This window comes from Archocentrus centrarchus, chromosome 5, assembly GCF_007364275.1.
Source record: "Archocentrus centrarchus isolate MPI-CPG fArcCen1 chromosome 5, fArcCen1, whole genome shotgun sequence".
Classification (NCBI taxonomy): Eukaryota; Metazoa; Chordata; class Actinopteri; order Cichliformes; family Cichlidae; genus Archocentrus; species Archocentrus centrarchus.
The window spans coordinates 30,051,172-30,078,659 of NC_044350.1; the positions used below are offsets into that span (position 1 = coordinate 30,051,172).

The 27,488-nt window shown below is 41.2% G+C and overlaps 1 protein-coding gene across 4 annotated transcripts in view; it reads left to right on the forward strand.

Moving 5' to 3' along the window:
* ephb2b (eph receptor B2b) overlaps positions 1–26,191 on the forward strand; it is a 125,672-nt gene extending 99,481 nt beyond the window's left edge. The window contains exons 6-16 of one of the 4 annotated variants that reach the window (XM_030728443.1): positions 7,190–7,314; positions 9,411–9,573; positions 11,101–11,209; positions 12,315–12,382; positions 14,081–14,203; positions 14,332–14,579; positions 18,039–18,254; positions 18,722–18,871; positions 20,241–20,434; positions 21,065–21,220; positions 22,246–26,191. In XM_030728443.1, the coding sequence (XP_030584303.1) occupies positions 7,190–7,314; positions 9,411–9,573; positions 11,101–11,209; positions 12,315–12,382; positions 14,081–14,203; positions 14,332–14,579; positions 18,039–18,254; positions 18,722–18,871; positions 20,241–20,434; positions 21,065–21,220; positions 22,246–22,354 (1,661 nt within the window). In that variant the 3' untranslated portion in view covers positions 22,355–26,191. The remainder of the gene's footprint in view (positions 1–7,189; positions 7,315–9,410; positions 9,574–11,100; positions 11,210–12,314; positions 12,383–14,080; positions 14,204–14,331; positions 14,580–18,038; positions 18,255–18,721; positions 18,872–20,240; positions 20,435–21,064; positions 21,221–22,245) is intronic. The other 3 variants (XM_030728445.1, XM_030728444.1, XM_030728447.1) reach the window with 3 other exon arrangements.
* Positions 26,192–27,488: the final 1,297 nt, after the last annotated feature.

A 27,488-nucleotide genomic window follows, 5' to 3' on the forward strand; every position in this document is an offset into this window, starting at 1 on the left:
GTGTGCCACTCATTGTAACAACTTCATACTATGTAGATAAGAATGACTTCACTGGCTGTAAAGCCACAAGTCATTGCTGCTCATTGAAATAGAAATGGAGCAGGTGTAGTATATCCCACATCTTTATGTCAGACAATTATTATTTAGGAGCTGTTGAGGGGCAGCAACAGGAACTGACAAAACTCATGTAAATCCTCTTACATATTAATTTTTGTTGAATGGAATGATAGTAAATCGGGACACTGCTTAAACTGTTGTCAAATAATCTCTAAAGGACTGCCTGTTGTGACGTGGTGCACCATGGATTCACATCTAACAGCATGTTGGCGTTCTACTTTCCCTGCACTACCAGTGAGGGTGTGAAATGAAAGAGGAAAATATTTGCAAGAGGGAAGGCTGCAGCCCACTCTTTTAAACTCATTCTTATTCCAGAGCGTCACATATTGGCGTTCTTTGGGCTGCAGAGATGCACACGAGGTGTCCCGTGGTGTAGGTGCTTTGGTACACTGGAAGCAGAGAGATAATGGGCCTGTTTTACAAAAGCAACAGAGTTTATATTTGGATGGGTGGTGGTGGTTTAAGTCCTAAGTATGTCAGGAGACGATGGACTTGAATTCATTTGTTTTCACTCGTTGGTTAGTTTTAGGTATTAAAACCGTCTCGGGTAGGCTTCTAAAATTGTCATAGTTTCAGTTAAAATATGCTTCTCATTAACCCTACCCAGTGTTTTAAATGTGATGCCAAATGGGATCCTTCACAAGCATGCATATGTTACGACTTGAGAGTAAAACCCATCTTGCTTTTCCCATAACCTGGTTCATCAAGTCACTGATTCCAAAACAAGACCATGTGCGTATCTCTGATGCTTGTAACTTTAACAACAGCGGTGTGCGGCGCCCTAGGAATGAGAACAACACTGGAAAACACTGCCACGCTTGGGGAGTTTTTGACAGTTGACTGTTGATTAAACAGAGTCCAGTTCCCACCAGAGCTGCGTGAGTCAAGAACTTAATTCCACATTTATGGAATTACATTTGTGCCAGATGACGCGTGTGCCATAAAACAAAATCAATCAAGACCAAATAATTTTATTTTACAAGCACAGGTAAACTGAACTGGACAGTCACAGAGGTTGATAAATCCCATTAGGCCCCCTCTTCCTTTGGGCTCCGCCCTCCAAACTGGCAGAAGTCAGGCTGATTCGAGTGAGCAGATTTCAGTGTTGAGAGCAGAGCTGCCTGCGAGAGTGTGAATCTGCTGCAGTCCGTGATGATGGCTTCTTTCTGCGCTTGGCTGCTGAATTCTACGCGTGCACGTTGTTGAATTTACGAGTGCAGAATTTAAGTGTGCACGTGACAATGAATACCTGCGCCTGTGAAATGAAATTATTTGCTTGTGATCACGTTTTGTCTCTTGTGCCACTTTAGACACAAATATATTTCCATACACATCCCAGTGGCAGGCAGCTTAAATGTTGTTTGTTGTGCCTTAGTCCACCCAGAGAGGCAAAAGATCTCTGGACACTTCATTGTATTCTTTCACTCTGTCTGAAATGTTAAACAGTTGAAATGGCTGGTATGGTCAGATGGTTTGAGAATGTACAAACTTTGTTTTAGTTGAAGGAGACTCTTAAGAATCGGTTTGATTTGGGTTCCCTTATGTTTATATACAACACATGAAACAATCTCAGGAAAGAGATTTTCCTTGGTTTATTATCGCAGTCCATCAACTTTTGTAGAGACAGTCATTCACTGCCATGCATGTCTTTGTTAGATCCACCAACAATCACCACAACTATAGTGTTTTTGATCATAAAATGTATAAACGTGTCTCTTTTCTCCACATATATAAAACTTAGTTGCATTTCTCCTGCCTGCAGATTTTCTGGATTGGATTAGAATTAAACTCTAACCTCTGCAAGCATCTGAAAACTTGTCAAACCTCTGAATTGCCTATTTTAGAATTAGCTTATAATATATATGTGAGTGCATTATAGTCTTCAAATCTTTTCCAGTGCAGATGGTTTAAAGCTTGATGAACTGAAATCTCACTTTTGTAGCTTTACTGCGTTGGAAAATCTTTATAGATGTAAAAACCCACAATCCTTTGCAGCTGGAGAAACGGGGCAGGCTGCCAGCATGCTAAAAGTACATGCAAATATGGGCCTCTCTCTTTAAGACATCTCGACGTGCTGCTCATAAATGGACGGCAGTCGAGAGACTGGAGCGGTGGCAGCCTGTTTAGGAGACAGCCTGGTAGAGGACCAGCTGGTTTGAGCCCTTTGGGAGAGATTGCTCTGCGGGGAAACTGATTTTACAATGAAAGGAAAAAAGGGGTTTACGAGCCCTGACCTGTTCTCGCTACCTCCCCCAACTTCCCCAAATCATAGCATTGCTCTCTGCACCAGAACATCTAATCAAATCAGAGCCACATGGTTGCAGACACAGAGTGATGCAAGAAAGATGCAGATGAAAAAGGCTCAAACATATACTTTCTCAGCAACATGATTCATGTGCCAACACGTGTTTTTTACCTTTTGGCTATGCTGCGTTGACTGATACAGACCAGAGTGAAAAGTATCAAACCATCAGGTGGTGTTGTCTGTTAGCTGCAGGAAATAAAACCAGTATTTTGATTACTGTGATTTTTTTTTTTCCACCTCTGCTCAGCCAAACATAACTCTATATAACTCAGACTAAAGGTTCTTATAACCCTGATGGTGGCCCCCTTTCTTTTGTGTCTACTCTGTTGAAATCGACCATCAAAGATCTCAGAAGCCCCTTCTGTATTTTTTAGGTTTTAATTCAGGTTAGCTACTCCCTGGTGCAAATGAGCGAGTGATGTAAGAATGTTGTTGCGGCACAGACAATGGGCAATTTAATGAATTCCATGTAAATATCCACTGTGTAAGCAGCAGATAGCTTTAAAAGAGAACAAAACATGGAGAAATGGACTAACAGTGAGATCCATGCTTCATTAAGCTTAATGCAATGGAGGAAATACAATGTGATGACTGATCAAAGTGAAATTTTCACTCACACTTCCTCTCAACTTGCTCACAGCAAAGAGATATAGGGAGAAAATGAAGAAGCTGAATCCGGATTACAAAAAAGTAAAAGACTAAACCAAGCTACATCTGCACCGTTGCTTTTCCTTCTGTGCCTCAGGTAGCATAATGGCCTTATAGTGGGGTGAGCAGTTCCTCAGGCTGGTCGTAGCAGCTGGGCTTATCAACTTTGCTGGTTGAACCCCTGCTGTTCCATTTTCATCATGAAACACATGACGCACATAACACAGCTCAAATCACAACATCCATCTTGTTAGTTTTGTAGAGTTGTTGCTGTGCTGCGCTATTAAGTCAGGTTAGTGTTCCTAGTGGCGGTGCAAATGCAAACAGAAAAAAAAGCCCTTGAAGGTATGTAGCTACCAAGGGAGCTCTCCAGTGGGCAGTTACCCTCTTTTCCACCAAAGCAGCGCTAGTTCCCAATCTCAAACCGGTTCCACGCGATGGATGAAAGCCAAACTTATGAATGTGTGTGTTAGCAGAAGCACGCCCCATTAAACTGCCTTTGATTTAAATTAGTAAAAATATCCCTGTAAACTGCATCTGTAATTGATTAGGGAAGTCACTAGGTGTTCAAACATCACAGTGAAACATCTATTAGTGATCTTAAATGAAACAGAGCCTTTGTATTCTCTGCTTTTGGGCCAAGGCCAGAGTGTCATGGTAGAATAGACTCCAAAAGGACAGTCTTTCATATCAGATCCCAGGCTGAGTAATAATGTGGGGTCTGAAACCTAATTCTCCTACAACAGCTGGGGCCTCCCATCCTCTCACAATTAAGCAATACAATTATACCCCCCCAAGGCCCCAGCATATTCATTATTTGATTTGATTATCACTCTGATTATCTCTGAGATATTTACAAGTTTAGTTACGCTGGAGTTCAAAAAGTTTAATGCAGTCAAACAAAATTAATAATAATTGTACTGAAGCACAGAAACCATAGGAGCATTCTTGTGACAGAGATATTGTATCAGCGGTGATTATCACTAACAGCCCCCGTCCCAGCGCCCTCACTCTTCTGTGATATTTGGGAAACTAATAAAAAATAGTTTCCAGCGTTTATCTTTCAGATTCAGCAGTCTAATCAAATTATATGAATTTACAATCCCTGCCTTTGTCATTATAACTGCTTCATTAATTTTAAGGACATGAACAGAGGATTCACTGAGAAAACCTAAAGCATCCGGTACCAGTGCAGCTCACTCACTATGCAGAAATTGATCTTACTTGACAGAGAATTGGCTTTCTTCATTTAAGTGGTGGGGGACGATTTTCACATCTTTGTTTCCTAATTGTCTTTAATGGGGTAGGATCCGCAACATTTAAAAATAATTACTGTAACAACAAAGAAAATTGTTTCAAACAGCTACAATGTGCACTTAGTGGCATAACTCAGTGACTAATATTGACACAATGGAAACCAAGTATTTATTCAAGCCTTCAAATTATAGATTGACTTGTGGAAAATAATTCTTGGTACACTTTAAGATTTAGAATATAACAGAGGTTTGTAGATTTGGAGTACATCAGTGAGATGTATGAAAATGGTTTTCATATGTGAATCAGTGCTGCAGGTCTTAATGCAATGAAGGGCTGACTTGGCATACCACTACATTCCACAGTCAATTGGTGGAACGTCAGCTTAGCTTGAAATGCGTGTACTGAATTGACTTGAAACATCCAGCACAGCTGGATTTATATTCATAAATACATTCATATTTTCTCTGCAAGCATAACGTTTCAACACTTGGTGTTCTTACTCAGTATTTACCTCAGTCATGTCATCATTTAATCTTAATCTGTTTGTTTTTAGTTGCAGCACCCTTTATCGGTTTCTCGAGCCCAAACATGGCGACTGCCACTCTGTCTGGAAGTCGTCCTTTAACAGAGGAAAACTACAATGTTCCCCTCCGACTGCTTTCAGTGTTGGCATGTGTCCATCCTCTGTACATGAATACATGAGCTGCCTTTGTTTCTCTGGCCTTGTATCAGGTTACTAGGCATGGCTGCTCTCTGTGTTTAATAGAAAGACTATGCAGGAAAGGCCATGTGGCAGTCTTGAATATATGTTATGTACATCCGTAATGTGATACTCGTGAGTTCCCCCTAGAGTAACGTTTGCCTTATTAGGCTGTCGTCTTGTGACTGCAACCAAACTGGCAAGAACTTTGAGATGGAAGAGATTCCTGAGACTGGATACTGTATACATTACTGTACCTCTGGCTCAAGGATAGGGGCATGATGTACTTGCAGAGTCAAAGGCCATCATGGTTTAAGTGCGTTGCTGAGATGAGATATAGAACCTCAATTTATTATCTTCTGGCAGCAATACATGAGGATATACTCATTCCCCTGAATATCACTGTTTATATGAGACGTCATAATTTGTTGCATCAGATGGATGCTTCTGTTTTGGTCAGAGGGCATTTACAGCTTGGTTGATTAGTTAATTAGAATGACTAAGTTTTAAAATGAGGCTTTTTTTTAATCATTGGTTTATTTAGTCACTGTGTTTACTTACATATGATATTTTCTCCCCTGCTTCAGGACATTAGTTAGAAAGATGTGCCTTCCTGATACTCAGATGTAAGCATTTCACCACAAGAATGTAAGTTATAATGAATGTAAAAAAACACACACATACAGCCTTAGAGTCTTAGACTACAGAGGCGTGTCAGTAGTAGTTTTCCAGTCAGTGGATTTTCCATAGAGAACGCGTGCCGGTGGAGAGACTTCTGACTTTATGGCTGGGACTCAGGGGAGCCACTTTGTTGCTGGTTTAGGGCTGTGTGTGTGTGTGTGTGTGTGTGTGTGTGTGTGTGTGTGTGTAGCACGGGTCTGTAGGGGATGAGCATGGGGCTTGGTGTCCATAAATCTTGCCCAGCACCCCTCCTTCTCTGACACCTTAACCCACCCAACCCTTTCACACACGCTCAGAGGAGCAAACATTAAGGCCTGCAGGCCTTGCCAGACTTCCCATACATTCTCTTTAGCTTCTCTTAGCTTAACACTGACCTGCAGCACCCTGAACTAATCACAATGGATCTTGGATGACTTGAGGTGTTCACGCCCCCCTCTGACCTGACAAAATTTTAGGTCACCGGGCTATGTAAGACGAGAGCAGACCACCCATGATGTAAAAAGTAAATTACTTTTATGATGCAGTTTGCTTGAAAATGCATGTATAAAATCAGGCAATGGAGGAAAAATAATTTTACTTGGTTTGCTATATAAATGAAAACGAATGTCACAGCCTTGAAAAAAATTATTTTTAAATTCATGAAAGTTCATAATCTTTTGTAAAAACAAGCTTTTTTGACACAGGCACATATTCAAGATAGACTTGTCCCATGTGTGATCAAATATTAAAAGTTCTCACTATATACCACTACCAGAGGCATTTACCTTTTAAGCCATTTACTGGCTTTTGTTAGGCAATGACACCAATATTTTTGAATATTTTACAAGAAAAGTGTCTGCTTAGTGTTATAACCAAACTGTGCGCTTTAAAAATCAGCTTGACTTAATCTTATTAGTAAGGCCATCCATCACAGTCAGCAGTCACCCTGTATTTTTTTTTGTTTTTTTAAAGCTGGAATTGGAAAAATTTTGGCAGACAAGCAAACCATTTGTAAAATTTCTTAATAAAACAGGAATGTGGGAGGACATAAAACAGCAGCTTGACAAGAATGTCATGTACCCTCTTTGTGACTCTTGTGATTTGTTTAGTTTATTCAGCTTTAAAATGTGCTTTCTTCATGTAATAAATGGCGGTCTGGTGATTTTAAAATGATTTATTTGCAGAGGGTGGTCTGTTATCAGCAGTAAGACAAGCGTGAATTAATCCCATGAAAGTCACAGTTGATACTGGGAAGCCCTGTGAGGCTGTTTATGTGCTGTAGCCAGTACTGTCACTTGCCAGCTTGCAGTGCATCCTAGCCATGAAACACTAACAGGAGACTCCACTTTATTACATTAGATTTTATAGCCTTACACCTTTGCAGAACCCAGTGTTTGGCTGTGAGATTAAAGATGCTGTAAATCTCTCTGAGCACGACTGTGAAGTTGGTGGCAATTGATTTGCTTTTTACTTAATATACTGTTGTTCTTATCTCTTTACAGCTCCATCCACTGTATCTATAATGCACCAGGTCAGTCGTACTGTGGACAGCATCACCCTCTCCTGGTCCCAGCCTGACCAACCTAATGGAGTCATCCTAGACTATGAACTGCGGTATTATGAAAAGGTACAATTTATGCACATTCATTTGAACACAGTCGCATCAATTCATCACTGATGCTCATAAACGTGAATTCTATTTCTTTCTTTTAAGATAATCGAATGCACTCACTGGACACTTTGTCTGATCATCTGTTTGGCTGATTACATATTTGTGTCAACAGCCACATGCCAGCAACTCAGTGCATTTATGCATGTAGAAATAATCAAGACGATCTGCTGAAGTTCAAACCAAACATCAGAATAGGGAAGAAAGTGTTTTTAAGTGGCTTTGGACGTGGCATGGTTGTTAGTGCCAGACTGGCTGGTCTGGGTTTTTCAGAAACTGCTGATCTACTGGGATTTTCCCACATAACCATCTCAAGGGTTTACAGAGAAAGGTCAGGAAAATATCCAGTGAGTGGCAGTTCTCTGGGTGAAAAATTTATACTGAGGGCAGAGAGGAGACTGTCCAAACTGCTTTGAGCTGATAGGAAGGCAACAGCATCTCAAAGAAGCATTTATTTCAGCCAATGTATGCAGAAAAATCTCTGAACGCACGTGTCTAAGCTTGAAACAGGTGGGCTAAAGCAACAGAAGACCACACCGGGTGCCACTCACATCAGCTAAAGCTTCGAGCTGATGGTGGTGGTGTAATGATGTGGTGCTCGGCACACTTTAACACACTAATTGAGCATCGTTTAAATGCCACAGCCTGTCTGACTATTGTTGCTCACCATTGCCCATCCCTTTATGACCACAGTGCGCCCATCATCTGATGGCTGCATCCAGCAGGCTAACGCACCGTGTCACAAAAGCTCGAATCATCTCAAACTGATTTCTTGAGCACGACAGTGAGCTCACTGAACTCAAATGGTCTCCACTGTCACCCGTTCTCACTCCAGTGCGCAGCTGACCGATCTGCAGCAACTGTGTGATGCTATCATGTCAATATGGACCAAAATCTCTGAGGAATGTTTCCAGCTCCTTGTTGGATCTATCCCACGAAAAATTAACCCAGTTCTGAAGCGCTAGCAAGGTGTACCTAATAATGTGGCCACTGGGTGTAATTTGGTAAACATAAAAACAAACTTTTATTTGTTGTGAGTTTAAATTCAGAATATCTCCCCAGAGTAGAGCCCGGAAAGCTTGTATACACAGCTTGTGAAAAATTGCTTCAAACCTCTGATCGTTCTCTTTCAGTTATAATCAGAGTCAGTCACTGGGAAAGGAAACCATGCTCAGCCCTGCAGTACGGCCGCTGGGGACTGATGCAGACTTGTGGTTAAAACAATGCTACGCTGACTGCTGTAAAAATAGTTTTTAAGGGGCGAGCTCCACCAAATCAGCATACTTTCTCACAAGAACACTTGAAGTGAGAAACGTGCATCGATTTGATCAGAACGTTCCCTCAAATGCACGTAACGACACAATCGCACACGCATTCGCGCACATATAAACAGCATTCGTCTACACGCCGAGCCATTCCACTTTTGAGTCTAATTCCTTTTTCTGACACTGCTGGAGAGAGCTGTCAAAACAATCGTCTTGACCCCTGCTGTGAAGTGCGCGCTGAGCCACTGTGTTGAAGGGAGCAGTTAAAAGAGTCTGCTCTCAAACCTGTCAGCTTTCTAGAGAGGAAGAGGAGGGCAGTGAAATGCAACTCTGATCATCAGAACGTATGGCTCAAAGAAGCCGGCTGACCTAAAACTGCCACCAGCTCTACCTTCTTAACGGTAGCTGTTTTAGCTCTTTTAGTCATGCTCCCTTTATCAAACACCACATTATTTTTTTTGGTAGCAAATTATTCATATTAGTTCTGTTTCCTTAAATGTAAAATAAATGTAGAGAAACATTTCAGGTACAATGTAATTAATATGTGTATATTTTAATACAACACATGAATGAAGATAAGAACACTTTTTTTTATTCCGTTTGGGGTTTTATGAGTGCTGGATAATGTTCTTATTGATACTGCTGAATCATTTGTCTCTCCTGAGTCCTGCTTTAACACAACATGTAATTTATTCATGTGGCATTTCATAATTCTTTGCTTTTTTTTGCAATAAGACTGTTATTACTAATGCTCCCAAATTCAACATGTATTTTTTTTTTTTCTCCCAGGACCAATCAGAATATAACTCTACCGCTGTCAGGAGCCAGACCAACACAGTGGTCATCCGTGGCCTCAAGCCAGGAAGCATCTACGTGTTCCAGGTCCGGGCCCGCACCGTAGCTGGGTTTGGACGCTACAGTGGCAAACTGTACTTCCAGACCATGACTGAGGGTGAGAATTCAGCCAATGTTCAGCAGAGCACGCAGGGCTGTTATCACCTTTCATGCGTGGCCTGCTGACACACCATGCTGTATAGTATGGATTCAGACAGCTGCGGGAATGTGAAAGAAGCATGTTGTAGTGTAAACAATCCCAATACTCCCAAACTGTATAAGAAAAGGCCTTAGAGTCTTTTTCAGTATTAAGAAATCCTAAAATCTTCATACTCAGCACTCAATATTTCTTTCCTTTGTGTTGTTAAACAGCTTTCCTCATTAAAAGAATCATGTTTGCTTTTAAGCTTCTAAAGATAAAGTAAAAGTCTTTTTTCATCTTTTTACTGTAATACAGCTAAAGACATGGAGCAAACCGGGGTTTTCCCCTCTGAACTTCCCGCTTCCTTCAGCCTGCGGTGCTGTCTTTAGCCTCTCATACAAATATCCTTGATGCTGCGCTGATGATACAGATATCAAATCGACTCGTACCTGTAAATATAAGTGCGAACGGAGCCTGTAAAATCTGTGGGTGTGTTTGAGTGAGGAGCAACATGAGTAGAAATTAAAAAGGCTTTTTTGAAAATAGAAAAAAGAGAGCTGCCGCTACTGTTCTCGTACTTTAAATTGTATTTTTGAAACTGCGTTTTTACAGAAAGTTTCAAAACAAAAGTGCAGATAATTTATTCATTCTTTAATTCCTAAAATTTATCCTCGATCAGAGTAAAAATAAAAATTAAAAAATGCAACTGCACAGGGACATTTTTAAATCAGCAAATTCCCAGCAGAGTTCCAGCAGACACTCAATAATAATCCAGCACGTTTCTTCAGACATCAGCACACTATCAGTCACTTGCACTAACTTCATTTTAGATGTTCCTTTCTTGATGAAAGTTCCAGGACTCCAAAGAGTTTATTATATGTTGTTAATGATTTAGGTAACAGCCCCACACATCTTTGTAAACTGTAACAAATAAATAATGGAAGCACAGTTCAGTTGTAAATAAAATCTCGCTGGTAAATAATGTGCATTAGCAAATTCGTTTTATCTTTGAGCGCCTTTAATATATTGTATTATGAACTATTTATGAAATGTCATATGCCACAGGAAAAACTGTGGGGAACTCACACTCATTTGTCTGGATGATTGCAAAGTTGTTTATCATTCGTGGTGCTCAAGAAAAGAATCTGGCGCCGTCTCCGTGTGCGCGTTCAGTAGCTGGTTTCCCATTTTTGGCTGCCTGAGCAGTCTGGGTCTCACCCAAACATGCTCTCTCCCCTCACTTCACACACTTTCTGCCAGATGATTTGTCCATATCTGTGGCATCTGAGCACATTCACTGTGCTTTGGAAAACGGTCCATGCAACCAGTCGAGATGCCAAAATGCTCATCGGTTCACCCAGCCGTATGTCTGTCTGTCACCCATTGCTCCCTCCATATGCAGTGGCTCAGACACTTGCCCATATGTTTCAGCGTGGGTGTGTGTGTTTGTACATGACACATGTTTATCTATGTGTGTGTGTGTGTGTGTGTATCTTTCTATAGAGGAATACAACACCAGCATTCAGGAGAAGCTGCCTCTCATCATCGGCTCGGCAGCTGCTGGTTTGGTGTTCCTCATCGCTGTGGTCGTCATCATCATCGTCTGTAACCGGTGAGTAAGTCCTGACACACTGTTTATTAAACTGCTCAGCTGATATAACGTCTGAACAGGCTCGCACCATGAACACTTTTTATTTGTTGAGTTTTTATTAAGTAAGCTTACACGGGGACATGGCTTCATAAATATAGCTTTGCAGAGATGAAAACAATTTGATTAACATATATTAATTCATAATAAGTTTCAGTCTTGCAGCAGTAGAAATAATATATAAAAATCTGCATCTTTGAAATTAAAGCTCTGTAGACGCTCATGCTCGGTGAGTGCCAGAGGTTTATAAAGCAAGATTAGAAATTCAGTTCTCATTAAGGCTGCTCAAATTAAAAGTGTAGCCATCCACCTGTACAGCATTTCAATTCACTTTTTCAATATGTAGACCGGCTATTTTGCTTAGATATATCACCATCTTAGTTTGTGATGAAAGTGATGTGCAGTAGGTCAAATACTGCCATGAATATATATAAAAAGCTCTGTGCAATCTGTATTTGAAAATGAACTCAGTGGCAAAAACTGTGAGTTTAATGATGAAACTGCTGAAGGTGGGTCTTTTAACAGGGGGATTAACTTTCTTTTGGAGCAAGCCTCAAGTGGTCATCGCATGAGCTGCAATTATTGGCAATACCTGTTAATTTTTTTTTAATTTTACATCTGTGATGTAGACTTTAGTCATATCCTGTTCAAAAGTCTCACAAAAATAATACTCTGGTCTCAGTGTCTTTATTACAGTTTATTACAGTGATGTGACCAGACTATTCCATGATGTCTCACACAATTCCTAGTATTAGCTCATCTAACTGAAAATTTATATTCATGTGCTTACTAAGCACACTCCTCTTATTGTATGAACTTGCCGGGGGGGGGCATGCAGATTCATGTAGCTGCCCAACTGGTGTGTACTGGAAGGAAAAACTAATTAGTGTGACTGCATAGCTGGATACCTTTTTCAGTGCAGCAAAATGCTTCTCCACCCACCAAGTCCTGGCTTGCAGGATTGGTGCATCTTCAGTTTAGGTGGACCTGGGGGTGTTTGATCTGTTTCTCTCCTCCTCCCTGCTCCCTCTCCTTGAACAAGCGCTAGAGTTCTTTGTCTTTCCCCCAGGAGGCGTGGCTTTGACAGGGCTGATTCAGAATACACGGACAAGCTGCAGCACTACACCAGTGGCCACAGTGAGTAAACCACCACTCCTCGCCGCTTGCGGTCACCATTTTTTTCCCCCTCCTCCTGCACCAGACACACCTGTCTCCATGACGACCATGTCACATAGTCATCTCCATGGCTATCACTCAGCCCTCATGCTGCCACACACACCTGTCTCCATGGCTACCACCTTGCATGCTGGTGTCCTTGGCTACAGCCCTGCACAGCACCCCATTATTTGCCCGTCCCCCACTTTGTTATTTGGCTCTGCTCACCCAGACCACATCAAAACCAGTGTTCCAAGGGTGTGTGTGTGTGTGTGTGTGTGTGTGTGTGTGTGTTTGTGTGTGTGTTTGTGTGTGTGTGTGTGTGCGTGCGTTCTGTGAAACACATTTCATACTTAACTAAATCTATTGTGCCAGAAATAGGTCAGTCTTTACTCACGTTAAGGCCATTAGCATGCTAATGCACGTGAGTCATTTGTCATTGTTAAAAAATTCAAAAGACTCTGTGAATGAATGAAATTACTCAATGATTTTCTTCTTTCAGACAGTACAGTATTATAGGGCTTAAGTGATAATAATGCAGAGATAAATCTGTGAGAAAGAGCTGAGGAGTGATTTCACCATCGCTTCATCTAAGATCTTAAAGCAAATCCGTCTCTTTCCTGCATGACTGGAGAAACAGAAATGTATTTTCATCTCAAGTTTATGACCAAATCTAAATTTGTTTATTTGATTCTGTAATTACCGATCTGCTTCATCCTTTATTTTGTTGCAAATTCCATTCAGAAGTTAATAGTGTGCTCAATAAAATCCAATCATACTGCGCAAAGAATTCTAGTTTATAATTCGGTGAAACGGGTGCCAGTGAAAGGCTTGGGTATTTCACAGCTATTAACATCAGAAGCCAATGTGTCTTTGTGCATTCTGTCCTCACACCAGTCACAGTTCAGACTTCTGCCCTTGCTCCTGGTGGTCTTTGCCATCACATGAAGGTGGTCTGTTGAACAGTGCTACAGCTTGGGAAGAGATTGTAGGTTTTAGTAAAGGGGGGGGGGTGAGGGTGGGGGGGTGTTTGCCTGGTAAGATCGTCTCCATCTGTTCATCTCAGCGGCACGTTTCTTCAGCAAAGTGTGCCAGGTTCTGAGACAGTCTGCTAGCTCTTCTAGCTCTGCAGTGGACCATGAGTTCAGTATCCATTCAAATAGCCTCTGGCTTGATGTGTAGGTATGAGCTGAATAATCGGATTTAAAACTTGGGACACTTAAGTCCCTGAACACTTAAAAGCCACCTTAAGCCAATTTACCTGGCACTGGGGCTTAGGATAGCCAATTTAATTCTTGGAGTGGGGCTGAGCAACCCTGATATATTGTCCAGGTTTCTTTCCCGAGCGTTAATGGCAGCATGACTCACAAGAGATGATGCATATATTTTAACCTGCCTTATCACAGGACTGGAGGTACCATGTCCTTGCTGGCTGAACAGCCATACACAGTAGCCACGAGGCACTACTTCTAACCTCTATTTGTAACTACACCACCTCCTCCATTTTTCAACCTTCATGGCTTGAATGTCATATCAGAAATCCCATAATTGTACAGGAGTGCGTGAATGCAAGGTGAATTGCTTGCTAATGTGCCTCACTGCATTTGACTGTCAAACCACAGTACTGTAAGCATGACCACAAGAATCAAATATTATAGCTGCGCTTTCCTTTTTTACAAGTGACTCCAGGAATGAAGATTTATATTGATCCGTTCACATATGAGGACCCCAATGAGGCTGTGAGGGAGTTTGCCAAGGAGATTGATATATCCTGTGTGAAGATTGAACAGGTCATTGGTGCAGGTAATGGAAAAATCTGACTGAAACGTGGAGGGAATACGACATGCTGTTCACTGATTTCTAAATAGAAGTCGATGCAAGAAACTTTAATTAAACGTTTTTTTTTTTTTTTCTATGCAACCTTTTTACAGGAGAGTTTGGGGAAGTGTGCAGTGGCAACCTGAAGCTCCCAGGTAAAAGGGAGATGTTTGTGGCAATAAAGACTCTGAAGTCCGGCTACACCGAGAAGCAGCGGCGGGACTTCCTGAGCGAGGCCAGCATCATGGGCCAGTTTGACCATCCTAACGTCATTCATCTGGAAGGCGTGGTCACCAAGAGCAGCCCTGTCATGATCATAACTGAGTTCATGGAGAACGGGTCTCTGGACACCTTCCTCAGAGTAAGCAACTACTTCCTTTCATTATTTATCGTGTCTCATCTGTAATAGTTGTTGCAACTGTGATTTAATTATTTTCTACAAATTTTAATTAATATGTGGTTTGCATGGTACTAAATGGGATAATTATTGCGGTGATTCACATTTGCTGCTAGTTGCACGGTTAGCCGTTTGTTAATGACGACAAACTGCGAGTAAGTCACGTCAGACTGACACGTAATGAAACTGAAAGCTCTTTATTGCAGCTGTTTGTGCGAGCAGCAGCAGCGTGCACTTCACACACTGACAGGATGAACTGCTCCACTGCTTTCAAGCTTAGAGGTTTCAATTCAGGGCTTTTATTGTGACAAGTAAAAACTGATATGATGGTATTAGTGGAATGAGTTTCTGACGAATCTCACGGTGTCTATTACACGAGACAACTGCTGAGTTTCCTGCTAACTACCTGTCAAAAACTGACAAGAGGCAATCACCCCAACTATGCAAAGAGCATATTATTATTCAGAAAACAAGCCAAGTTTTTTTTTTCTTTTTTTTTAGTTGTTATGCCAAATCACAGAATTAACGTTAATTATTTCCACTTCAGTAAATTTATCTCCAACGAGTGTTGGAGAAATGATCTGTCAGTTTAAAATTTTACCATTTCCTGATTATTATTATTATTAATTACAGTTTGTGAAGTTATTCTCAAAATTTTAAATTGGAGCTTTTGCATTTTATTAGAAGGATTCTTTCAAATTGCACTGTTAATATGAAAACATGCATCCTTCAGCCATTTTAATGTTTTGGTTATTTTGTTGACATGACAAGCAAGAATACTAAATTCTATCTGCACATGAGCACATGTGCACACACGCTCTGACAGTTACACACATACTTCTTAAATAATTTGATATTATTTTTGCACTCGTTTGCAGTCTTAGAAACATTATTCATAAAATTGCTCCTGTTTAGTTGGTGAGTTACATAGAAGTGTTCTTATCTATGTGTCACACACACAGAATATGTGTTCACCTCAGTACTGACATTTTTTTTAGTCCTAGTTTTTGTTTAAAATTAAAGAAATAATAAATATAGTATCTTTTTTTAAGTAGAGTCCAGCTGTTTGTTATGGTTTGTTTTTCTTGTCTTTCCTTGTGTTTACTCTTCGTAGTACTATGATGCACTGTGTATGGATGCACATATATATCATATTATAGACATAGAGCCCCCCCCAACAAGAAATAATCAGTGCTCCCAAGTTCATTGGATTTTTAATTTTCATAATCTTAACCAGAGAAGGATATTAGAATGAGCCAGACACGCTCTGCCATTTACAACCCACATAAATAATTAAGATACTTTGCTAGACTTAAAATGAGATGTCAGATGTTTAAAAATGATACTGGCTATGAGATGAGATATCAGACAAGCCGTCACCATCTGTCTCAGGATGTGAGTGAAATACAAACACATTTTGAGCTACTAGATTTTTGTTTTTTTTTATATGCATTTATCTAGCCTTATGGAGGTAACGAGCGCCTGAGGCGCTGCGTTTCTCCTTTGTTTCTGTATATTCTGCTGTTATTTGGGTAAATTATTAGCTACCTGAAAACAGTCTCTACCTCTTTAAATGATTTCCACCAGTTTTAAGCTTCCTAGTCCGAGACTGCATTAAAACCATCCTCATGAAGCAAACCTCCAAGCTCCTGTCAGCACGCTGTTCAGACTGGTTTCAGAATCTTTATGTGCATTCTGCCTCTGACCTCTGAGAGGGAGAGAATCAGCTCTTTTTGGAATTTGATACTGTGGTGCAGGGTGTTTGTGTATATTTAGATCTTTGCTAAACATATTTGACAGCACATTGTACTCAAAGCAACAGGGAACGCCTGCAACGCCTCACGGTGACAGTTTTTGACAACAGTTGCTGACAGCATCAAAGTCTCCGAACATGGTTTGTGTCTTCTCTGAGGTGATTGGTCGGTGGTTGTTTAAATGGTCACTGCAGTCTGCGGTGAGCTGCCTGCTGAAGGACTCTCTCTCCTGCTGCTTTCTACAGCAAACCTGCAGGCAAGGTAGAGTAGAAACAGATCGATCAGAGCTGGGGTTGCATCTGTAGCCCGATATGAGCTGAGAAAGTACAAAGAATGAAAGTCTCTCTCTGACGTGAAAAATTACTTTCATATCAGTCACGCAAGACCTTCATTCACAGATTCATGGGTAGATTCATGGGCAGACTGACCCCAAAGACTTTGGAGGAATCCTTCCAATTAAGGTATATGCAAACATAGCTTTCAGATGAGGTGGCACTGTGTATTTGTGAGAAAGGTTTCATGAATAATGCATTCTGCTTAATTGCCGTGGTACACAAGGAGGAGCAGCTTGACGTGAGGAGAAGCATCCACTCGGCTAATGAGCGGCAAAGTGTTTGAAAGAGAAATGGGCTAGAGGAATTTGGCTGTGCTCTGGGCCTTGTTTGCCTGCCCTTCCAATTCCCCTTCTTAGCCTTTTTTGTCTGTTCACACCCGGTCCCGAGCTCCCATGCGCCATTCTCTGGAATCCTCTGTTTTCCGGGCAACGTGGTGGGTGGTGGGGAGAGTGCAGGTGTGCGCAGTTGGAGGCACAGCTGCACCACTGCTCCAGACGCTCCCCACGTATGGGGTAAAGCCCTAACCAAACCAGGGAGGGGAACAGCTGTGGACTGCCAGCCAGGCCTGCCCGGCCCTGCCGAGGCCTGTTGTACCAAACCTCGTCTTTGCTGAAGGAAAACTAATATTTTTTAGTAACTTTCTATGTTAACACTATGGGGACGGGTTCCAGCCAGATCTGTTCTTTTCATATATAATTTAACTAAATTAAGCTAAGTGTGGATTTGTAGCATATTTTGTGAACCAGTTCTAAAAGAATTGTTAGAAGAAAGGAAATCATATTATTGATATATTGTTTTCATCTGTGTACATAAAACGAGATTAGAATCTTTAAACTGTGTACAATAAAAGAAAAGATTGCACCATAAAAAAAAACAAAAAAAAACTGACATTTCAACACCAGTGCTCTTCATCAGCAGTGGTGCTTGAAATGTCACATTATATTTGGTGCATTAAATAGATAATGCCTACAGTATGTGAGCACAGCTCTTGTTCCTTTTGGTTTATGTTTATGTTTGCTGTATGTTTTTTTTTTTTGTAGAAAAATGACAGTCGTTTTAGGTTTAGTCTTTTTGAGTTGTAACAATTAAGCTGGACACAAAGAAATGTTACAAGAGTTTGATTATAAGGTCAAGGCAAGACAGTGAAGGTTGTTTCTAAGCATAACTGACAGCCCCCCTAAATAACTTTTTTTTTTAGCTTTGCCTGAAATGAAAAATCTGAAGTTATATTTGCTCTGATGGCCTGATTATACGTACATATTGTCCCGCTGTGAACCAGAATTTCTCTTCTTCGTGCAGTACTGTGGTTGTAATGCAGCATGTCTCTTTTACAGCAAAACGATGGGCAGTTCACCGTGATCCAGCTTGTTGGTATGCTACGTGGCATCGCCTCAGGCATGAAGTACCTCGCCGACATGAATTATGTGCACCGTGACCTTGCTGCCCGAAACATCCTGGTCAACAGCAACCTTGTGTGCAAGGTGTCAGACTTCGGCCTCTCGCGCTTCCTGGAGGATGATACGTCAGATCCTACTTACACTAGTGCTTTGGTATGAAAGAATCACCTAACGAGACACGTGACACACAAACAGTCAGTAAAACTGGGGCCAAATAGTCTTTAAAAATGAGTTTGATGTACGTGACTTTGTAAATGAAAAATTTCCCGGCATATTTGCCCTGATTGCAAATACCATTCAGCTTTGATTCATCTGCTGCTGGCAGAAAGTTTTATAGGTTATTTTAAGGGTTAAAGCCAGCTCTCATGTGCAGTGCACTCCCACACTGCTTTCCCTATCAAGACCAATATCACCCCTTCACCTGTTCTTTACTTCCCCTCCCGCTCCAGTATTTCATGTACCACACTTTCCTCCCAGGGGTTTTGTTATATCCATCTCCCAGTTTGGATTACCATCAGCATTGTTGCCGTGAACAGTGTCTCTCTCCAGAGCCAGGACACTGTGACGGTCAGGTTTCGGTCTTGTTTCTTTCGCTGAGGTTGCGCCCTTTGTGTTTGCAGGGAGGGAAGATCCCTATCCGATGGACTGCACCCGAAGCTATCCAGTACAGGAAGTTCACCTCTGCCAGTGATGTGTGGAGCTATGGGATTGTCATGTGGGAAGTCATGTCCTATGGAGAGAGGCCTTACTGGGACATGACTAATCAAGATGTATGTATTTAATTTTGCTGTAATCATTTTTAAATCTGCTGTTCTTGATTCTTTGGACACAGTTCCCCCTGAAACATTTGAAATCAGGCCTCGCTGCACGTACATTGTTGGATTTCTGAGTTTCATTACAGCCTCAAATTCCTTAGAGATGCAGTTTGTCATTGTATCTGCTTTCCCTTAGCTAAACAGCAGCTTTCACACATGGGCTTTATATGAAAATTCCCCCACACTCACCACAGAGACATAATCAGATCATTTGAAATGCACAGCACTGCTCAGTGGACAATTTCTGCTCTTGACTGGAGCCTCCATTTTCTATCTCCCTCTGGGTAGTGGAGGAGAGAGCAAATTATGGGGAGAGAGATAATGAAAATAGTTTCAAATTGAAAGTGAGAACACTAATGTGCTAAGAGGGACTGAGGACCTCAACAGTTATCTTATTAGCAGCTCCAGATAGTGTTTCTGCTCCATCGGGGTCCTCGTTTGGAGGTCTCATGAATGAGATTAATCTGGGTCTGAATGGAGCTTCTTTAATGGTCCTGATAATGAGCAGGGGATTGGGCATCCTTGTCACAAGTGTCCTCCGAGTTGTTTCACTCTGTTAACCGTGCACCACCTCTGTGTGCTCCCTCGACCAACAACATCTATGGCACACGTCAGACATATATTTAAGGTGGCTTAATGGGGAGAAAGCATTAAATACATTATAAAGGCCAGAGATTAAGTCACTGTTGGCAGAGTTTAAGGGGAAATGTGAAGCTGGTAGAAGAAGGTTTATGTTCTTACTGACCTGACTAGAGTTTCACACCTCTTCAAAAGCAGAATTAAGATAGTGATTTCTGCACGAAAACTTTCCAGGCGCATATATAAGTAATAACTCTAATTAAATATTTCAGACTCCTCGTGCACTAATGCACATAGTAATGGCTGTAGCAGTTGTGTTCACTGCTCAGTGAGTGGCACTAATGCTTTCATTTCATCAGCAATGAGAGCATCAATATTTACTTCATGTTAGGTGTAACTATATTGAATTTTTACTTAGGTTGGGGACAATACTCTATAAAGCTAAAATAATGTATTTATTATAAACTCGTGGTATATGTAAATCTGGTGGTGATATTTTTCTAGCTGGATCACATCAGTATGTAAAAGTAGCTCATGAGATCTGGAGGATATTTTGTCACACAAACCTTTGAATGCACCTCTTGTGTTTCAGTATTTTAAACTGCTATATTGTTATTTATACTTAAGGGAAGGATGCCTGTACTTCTTCCACAACTGGATCTTACACACTCTCCTCTCCCAACAATCGGTTTCCTCTTTGTAGAGCCTCATAGCGACCCTTAGAAATCTGTGTCTCCCCCTGCAGGTCATCAATGCCATTGAGCAGGACTACCGGCTGCCCCCGCCCATGGATTGTCCCAGTGCCCTGCACCAGCTTATGTTGGACTGCTGGCAGAAGGACCGCAACAACCGGCCCAAGTTCAGCCAGATTGTTAACAACCTTGACAAGATGATCCGCAATCCCAACACACTGAAGGCCATGACCCCTTTATCTTCAGGGTGGGTGACAAAAAAGACTTTGCCAGTGCATCGGAGTCATTCCCAATAAAAAGGCCTTTTTCTGTTTCTAACAGGAAATTTGTGCTCTTGCTGCAGTGTCATCCATGGCACGTTAACTTTTCTCTCTCGTTTCTCGTGGCGCCGAGCGGTTATGTAAATTAAAGCCTTGGTTTGATAGATCAAATCCTGCCCACGAGTGCTTCAGGCAAATCCTGGATTGAAACAGTTTCAAAATTTTCAAAACATCTGAAGCATTTCTGCTCTGGGTGTTAGTTTCCTTTGAGAGCCAGGGTTTACTGATTTCCATTATCCCCGTCTGTAGTTTAGTTTGTGGTGAACTGCAGGACCAAGGGCCAGATTTTCCACAGACACTGAGTGAGTATATTGGCTCCCTGAAGCCTATCACTTCATTTGGAAACTACTCTTTATGAGAAATCACTTTGGAAAATAGTGGTTCACGGATAAGGCCGGTGGGATTTTTTTTTTTTTTTGTAAGTTCCGTCTCACATTTTGAAAATGTAATGTAATAATTCATGTTTGAATCATACCCAGGTGGTCCAGACTGACTGTGATGAGCTGCTATTTTGTATTATCGTTGTTCTCAACGGCCCCTGTTTGTGTCCCTCTCAGTGTTCACCTCCCTCTCCTGGACCGCAGCATCCCAGACTTCTCCAGCTTCAGTACTGTGGATGAGTGGCTAGATGCCATCAAGATGGGCCAGTATAAAGACAACTTTGCCAACGCAGATTTCTCTACATTTGATGTGGTGTCTCAGATGACCATGGAGTAAGTGCTGATGATTGCTGGCCTTCTGGGTCTGATAAGAAAGAGGATCACAAGAAGTGGGATTGCTGAGTCTCGTATATCCCTAAAACTTGAACGAGCACCAGACTCTGCCTCCGGCCTGTTAGAAAAGACGCAAGCGCTGCATGTAATTAGCAGATTGTATTAATGCAGTTGCGAGGCTGAACCATCGGCACAATAGCTCAAAGCTATAAAAATCAGCCTTTTTTCTCTGCCATGTGTTCAGCAGGCCTCTCTTTGACCTCACTTTAAAGTTTGAGAGGAAACATCAGAACGTGGGGTCGCTTACTTGAAATACTAGGAGAACAATTACCCCAAACATATAAAACAGAATCTCGCTAAGAGGGCCACATGTAGAGAAGCAGACAAAAAAAGGAATTTGCTGTCAGTGTATAACAGTATCGCATGATTATTTTTTCACAGAAATGTTGAGCTTCAGTTCTTTGAACAAAATAAATAGTAAATGGGTAATTCAACAACTGTGATTACTGCTGAGATTTAACAGCAGGAGAAAGAAAAGTTAATTAGTTTATGGATACGAAACACATCATAAGTAAATAGTATTTGATACGATGCAGGACTGAGTAGGTCTTTGGTAGACTTTAGTGAAAACATGTTGTGATTTTGGCACCGTATACATTCGTTTTAGTGGTGAGAAACAGCCTCACAAAAAAAAAGGAGACTTTATGATTTTTTTTATTTCTAACCTCATTGCATAGACACACAACTGTATCTTGTCAGAACGGTTCATGCCTTTGTTCCATACCTGTCATCCCACTTTTCATGCAGTATGTTTTATTCAGTTGTCATGCTGTCACATTATGTTGTGATATTGTGGTGATATGTTACTACCAATTTCTGACTTTTTGGCAAATGCTGTTTGTCTTTTGGATACATACTGGGGGTGGGTCTGAAGATTGAAAGATAGATGGAATAATGGGTCATGAAAGACTGTTTACAGCCTGCGGTAACATCAACCTAACATTTGCTTCTGTCTGTACTTCCAGTGACATCCTGAGGGTTGGCGTGACGTTAGCGGGCCATCAAAAGAAGATCTTGAACAGCGTCCAGATGATGCGGGCACAGATGAACCAGATCCAGTCGGTGGAGGTTTGACCCTCCTACGTGGAGCAGGGGGAAAAAGAAGGCAGTTGGGATGTGGGGCTCTGGGTGCAGAGGATGGAGTGGATTTTTTTGTTTGTTTTTTTCCATATGTGTGTCTGGTCTTCCCACCAGACCACCATTCATCCCCCCATTCCCTTCTCCACTTCCTTCTGTGCTCCTCCTGTCCCCTTACCCTGACTCTCCCTCCATTCTTGGGATCAGCTGTGGAAAGTGGTGAAAACAAAAGTCCTTGTGAAGAAGCATCAGACGGCCCGCAGCCAGCCCACCTATAGAGCCAGAAACATGGGAGGTTAGAAGTGACCAGCAACACATTTTTTTCAATCTTCCACCATTTTTCATTGATGTTGAACTTCTTTTTTTTTTTTTTTTTTTTGGTTTGCTTCTGATAATTTTGTAAAGATTTTTTTAAAGGAAAAAAAGAAGAAAAACTGAAAAAGGAAATGAGTTTATCTAAATTTATAGATGATATAAGGCTGTACACTAGATGAACTGAGTAGGAAAGCTACCCTTTAAAAGGGCAAAAAAAAAAAGAACACAAGGAAGAGTTGAGGAGACGGTCCTCAACAAGGTCTGGATTTTTTTTTATTTTTTTTTTTTGGACATCGTGCAGAAACACAAAATTCTCTGTGGAGGGGAGACTGGGTGAGCCGATGTGTAAACCGAACTGTTTCCCCTGGAAAGATATTATAAAAAAGTGAAATAGACAACTTTTGGCATTGACAATGTCAAAAACACTTTCAATCAGACTGACAAACACAGTGAAATCAACACTAAAGAAAAGAAAAAAAAAAACATTTTTCTCATTGCAAGTAATTTTCTATATCGTGTGACATTTTGTGATGAAGATTCCCTCTCACCATGCTTCCTTTCACAGTGAAAATTTCACAGCCTGCCAAATAGAAGTATTTTGCACCCCAATCATGATCCTGTACTGTACATATCAGATGCACATGACCTGCCATGAGATAATGACTCAGAGATAGCTATAATAACCGATCAGTTCAGGAGCAGAACTGATCACAGGGAGGGTTTGAGTTTATTTGTTTAAGTTAAAAGAAAAAAAAAAAGCAAACTGAATTCCTGTGTAGTTATACAAAATGAGAGACAGGTTGGTTATACTGCACTGGAGTCCGGATACACTAAGTCCCCGTTACAGCTTCCTCTCTCATGTTCATCTCCAGAGCTGTGTGTCCACATATACACATGCATAACACATGCACAAAGAAGCAGTCGCTCCCAAAGCGTCGGGACTCGTTTGATAGCATGCTGAGTGAGTGGTTAATTTCACAGTGCTTTGATTTGTTGCAATTACTAGAACTCTGTTTGGTAAGAGCTTAGATTTGACACACTTTACAGAGTGTAATGCGTCTGCATTATAATCGGTCTTCTTCTGCCAGTTTTCCTTTTGAAAACACATTTTTATGTTTAAAGTTTTGCGAGCACCCGCGGTTTCTTTTTTTTTTTCCCTTTCTTTCCTCGCACACGCGCAGTCACACTCGTGAATAGGCTTTACAGCAAGATATTGATTGAATGAAAAAAAAAACAATCATGCAATGCATTATATTGATTTTTCTATCGGTGTCAATGAATTGTTATCACTTTTAGACTTTTTCTGCACTGAGTCTACTGTGTGACTCCAGCAACACACTCTGGATCTTCCATGAATGCTTTGAAATTATTTTTGAGTCCCGTAGGTTCGGAACACCGTGTAGATAAACAGCATTTTCATGTAACAGACCTTGGTTTTATTTAATACACATGTATGCATTTATTTGATGGTTTCCTGTGAACAATAAGAGCTCTCAGTCATTGTTTGCGTTGTGGTCGGTAACCTGTTGGAAGGGCTTATGGGGCGGGAAGGATGGAGCTCATATCAATGCAGTGATTCTCCAGTGACGGTGAATGTTCAATCAGGCAGGGGTTTATGTACGCAGCCACTAACTGTTATCAGCGGCGGAGAGCTCCCACTGAGCTCCGTTCTGAGACCTGACAGCCAGACATGGATGTCCAGCTGTGAGCCATCGGTCAGATGTGTCTGGTCACAGCGGGGCGGCCGCACCCTGATCTCTGCTGTTCTGTCCAGGCACCGATTCCCTCCCCGTCCTCTTGATCACAGACATGCCTGTGGGCCACCTGTCTGCCGCTTCAACTGATCTCCACACAGTCGGCTTCCAACAGTTGTCCGGTTTCATCTCCAGCAGCAGGCAAACTGACACTCATGAGCGGGGCAGTTGTGTCATCTCCTGTCCTAATGCTGCGTGCCACCGAGTACGAGAAGGATTCCTCCAGACTGGACAATGCTTCCATGGTTGCTTGTACCAAATCCTCAGATGTAGACCGGAGTTTCCGTGTTGTCACTAGAGACCGCATTAGCACCAAAGCCCCACTTAAAGGAAGTGAGAAACCTCAGTTACTGCACCGCCATCATCCTACCTTTCATTATCCCTGGCTGTTCAGAGAATTTAAGGCCAGGAGTGGATGGAGGGATTCTCATTCTTTTTCCATTTTCATCTGCGGTACCACACATCGAACAAATATTTCCCTGGAAGCTTTTCATAACATATGAAACTGGAGGAGGAGACTCATGAGCTGTTAAGTCATAGCTGAGAAGTGAGTGATAAGTGATGCTGTGACCTAAATGCCACTGATGCCAACATGTAGTTTTATTTATTGTATTTTTTTTTTCTGGCCTTTGATTATCTTCCCTTTCCATTTCTCAATACTCAACAGCTCATCAGTTTTATTTAGTTGAGGCCGTATGCTCTCGCGGTACAGCAAATATGCTGTCGTCAGGAAAAACACTTAAGAAATTAGTCTCAAGTATACACGAGGCTGGTGAGGTTTCGCTCCAGCCCCATTAAAGCTCATTCAGATGCTTGTCCTTGGATGCTGCCAAGACTGTGAGTTATTAATCAAGCAATTATCCTTGAAGTTTGCTTAAAGGAAGTACCTAAAACAGGGTGGGCAGACATGCTGCAGCAGTTGGATAGTGCTGTTTTTTTTTGTTGTTGCTGCATACTGTCTGTACTTCTTGCAGCTTGGATAATTCTTTTTTGTTTAGGTCTTCCTGAAAGTTTGTTTTCATTTCATCTAATGGAGTTTAAAAACTTAAGTTTGAATTTGGAGTGCTTGGAAACACAGCATGAAGTGTCTGCTCCATGTAGCTTATGATTCTCATGGCACCAAAAAAACAGCACTGTTGCAGATCGGAGCAGTGACCTGTGGGTCCCTATGTTCAACTTCTATTGAAAAATGTACAGAAAATGATTTACTGATTCATCTTAGTGCAGTTTTTTATGACTGGCATGTTTCTAAAAGAATTTTCACTCAGTGTGATTATTCTTTCACTGCCTCTGAAATCAGACTGAATATTTCATTTAAGTGAAATTTCCTTTCTATTTTTTTTTTTTGTAAATGTTTTTCACAGTTCAGAACTGCAGTAGGATTATATCAGATTATTTGATCACTGGGAAATTTGATGACTTGTATATAAAGAAATGTGTTTGTACTCTTTGTTTTATTCACTTGCTTATTTTTTTGCCCCCCTTCATAACAGTTGTTTTCTGCCATTCATTTCCCCCTCCAAAAAACAGCATGTGTGAATACCTCAACAGGTGTAGTCTTACAGCAGCAAAAAATATGGCGTCTATAAATGCAGACTTCCGTTTTACAGTTTTCCCCTGGACGGTAAAGTAGTCGCAGTGTGGTGTTGATGCCGGTTGATGGTTTCACACATTTTGCCCGCTGCATTTTCCTGAGAAACATGTTGTACTTTCTCCTTTTAAGCAAAGTAAAACCACTCAGCTCTGTCCTCACCGTGTGCCAGTTTTTGAAGGACGAAGAAAACCCGTTAAGCCTCAGCGTTGCAGTTACATGATAGTGTGCATAAACACGAGCTGTGCCAGCCGCTGGGCCGCATATGGACGCCACCTAAATACAGCATGGTCAGGACTTGAAGTCTGGCTCCTTGTTGTGGCAGACAGAAAATGGCTCCTCTTTAATGGCTGCAGACTGAAGTACCAGAGCGCCCTCTACTGCTGCGGTGGTCAAACGCAGCTTGTTGGAGTGCCATTTTCAGGTCCAAGTAGTTTTGCAGTTGCGGCAGCAGCCAGATTAACGATGTTCAGGACACTTCAGCGAGCTGCTGCTGCTGCTGATGGACAAATGCTGGCTGCTGCGCAGAACAGGCCCGTGTCTTTCCCTCAGTTGAACAAACTTTTCTTCCAGTATGGCATCCTGTCACTTGTGTTGCCCTCTGTTTTCCTCACCCTGCCACAGACCCTCCCTCCACCACTACCGCTCTGGCTGTTGGTTAGTGCAGGCAGGGGATCTCTGTGTGTTCCTCTGGTCTGTTAAAGCCTAGATTATAGAGCAGTGCTGGTTCAGACCACTGTGACTCATGTGGGAGATCCTGTATTTCTGTATAAATGTATATTGACTGTAACCCTGTGAATGATGTAACAATTTCATTATTTGTAATATTGTCATTGGTTTATTTTCTAAAAATGGAAAGCCCAACTTGACTCTCCTCAATAAAAAAATAAGATCTGTAATAAAAATTAAGCGGTGACAATTTTTTAAAAATTATTTATTAATTTGAAACATAACTATTAACAGCATTTTACTGTATATTTTATAAATCTGATTGGTTATTTATTTATTTTTATGGTCTTTTTAAGTTGACATGTAACCAGAATGTGTTTCTGGTATAGTAGTCTAATGTAGGCTGACATTTATCGAAGTAAAAAGCAACCACAAATTAATACTGTAAGTTTTTTTAATCATTTCCTTATTTTGCAGTTAAAAAAATGGAGAATATCACTTAAAATCAAAGGAAATTATGCTAATACTGATGAGCGGAATTTATTTATTTTTATTAGTGGTATAGATTTAGTAAAATATCAGAATTAAAATGAAAAAAAATATTGATAAAAACAAAATGCCGTATATTAGATTAAAATTGTGTCCAAAACCAACTTTTGATCAAAAAAAATTTATATTTTTAGAATAAATGCAAAAAAGATTTGATAGCTAAGCCAGGTTACAGGAAGATGTGGACTTAAAGGCACCACAGTGCTCACTGCATGCTGCCTGCCACAGAGAAGCTGAGGAAAAACAGCTGAGA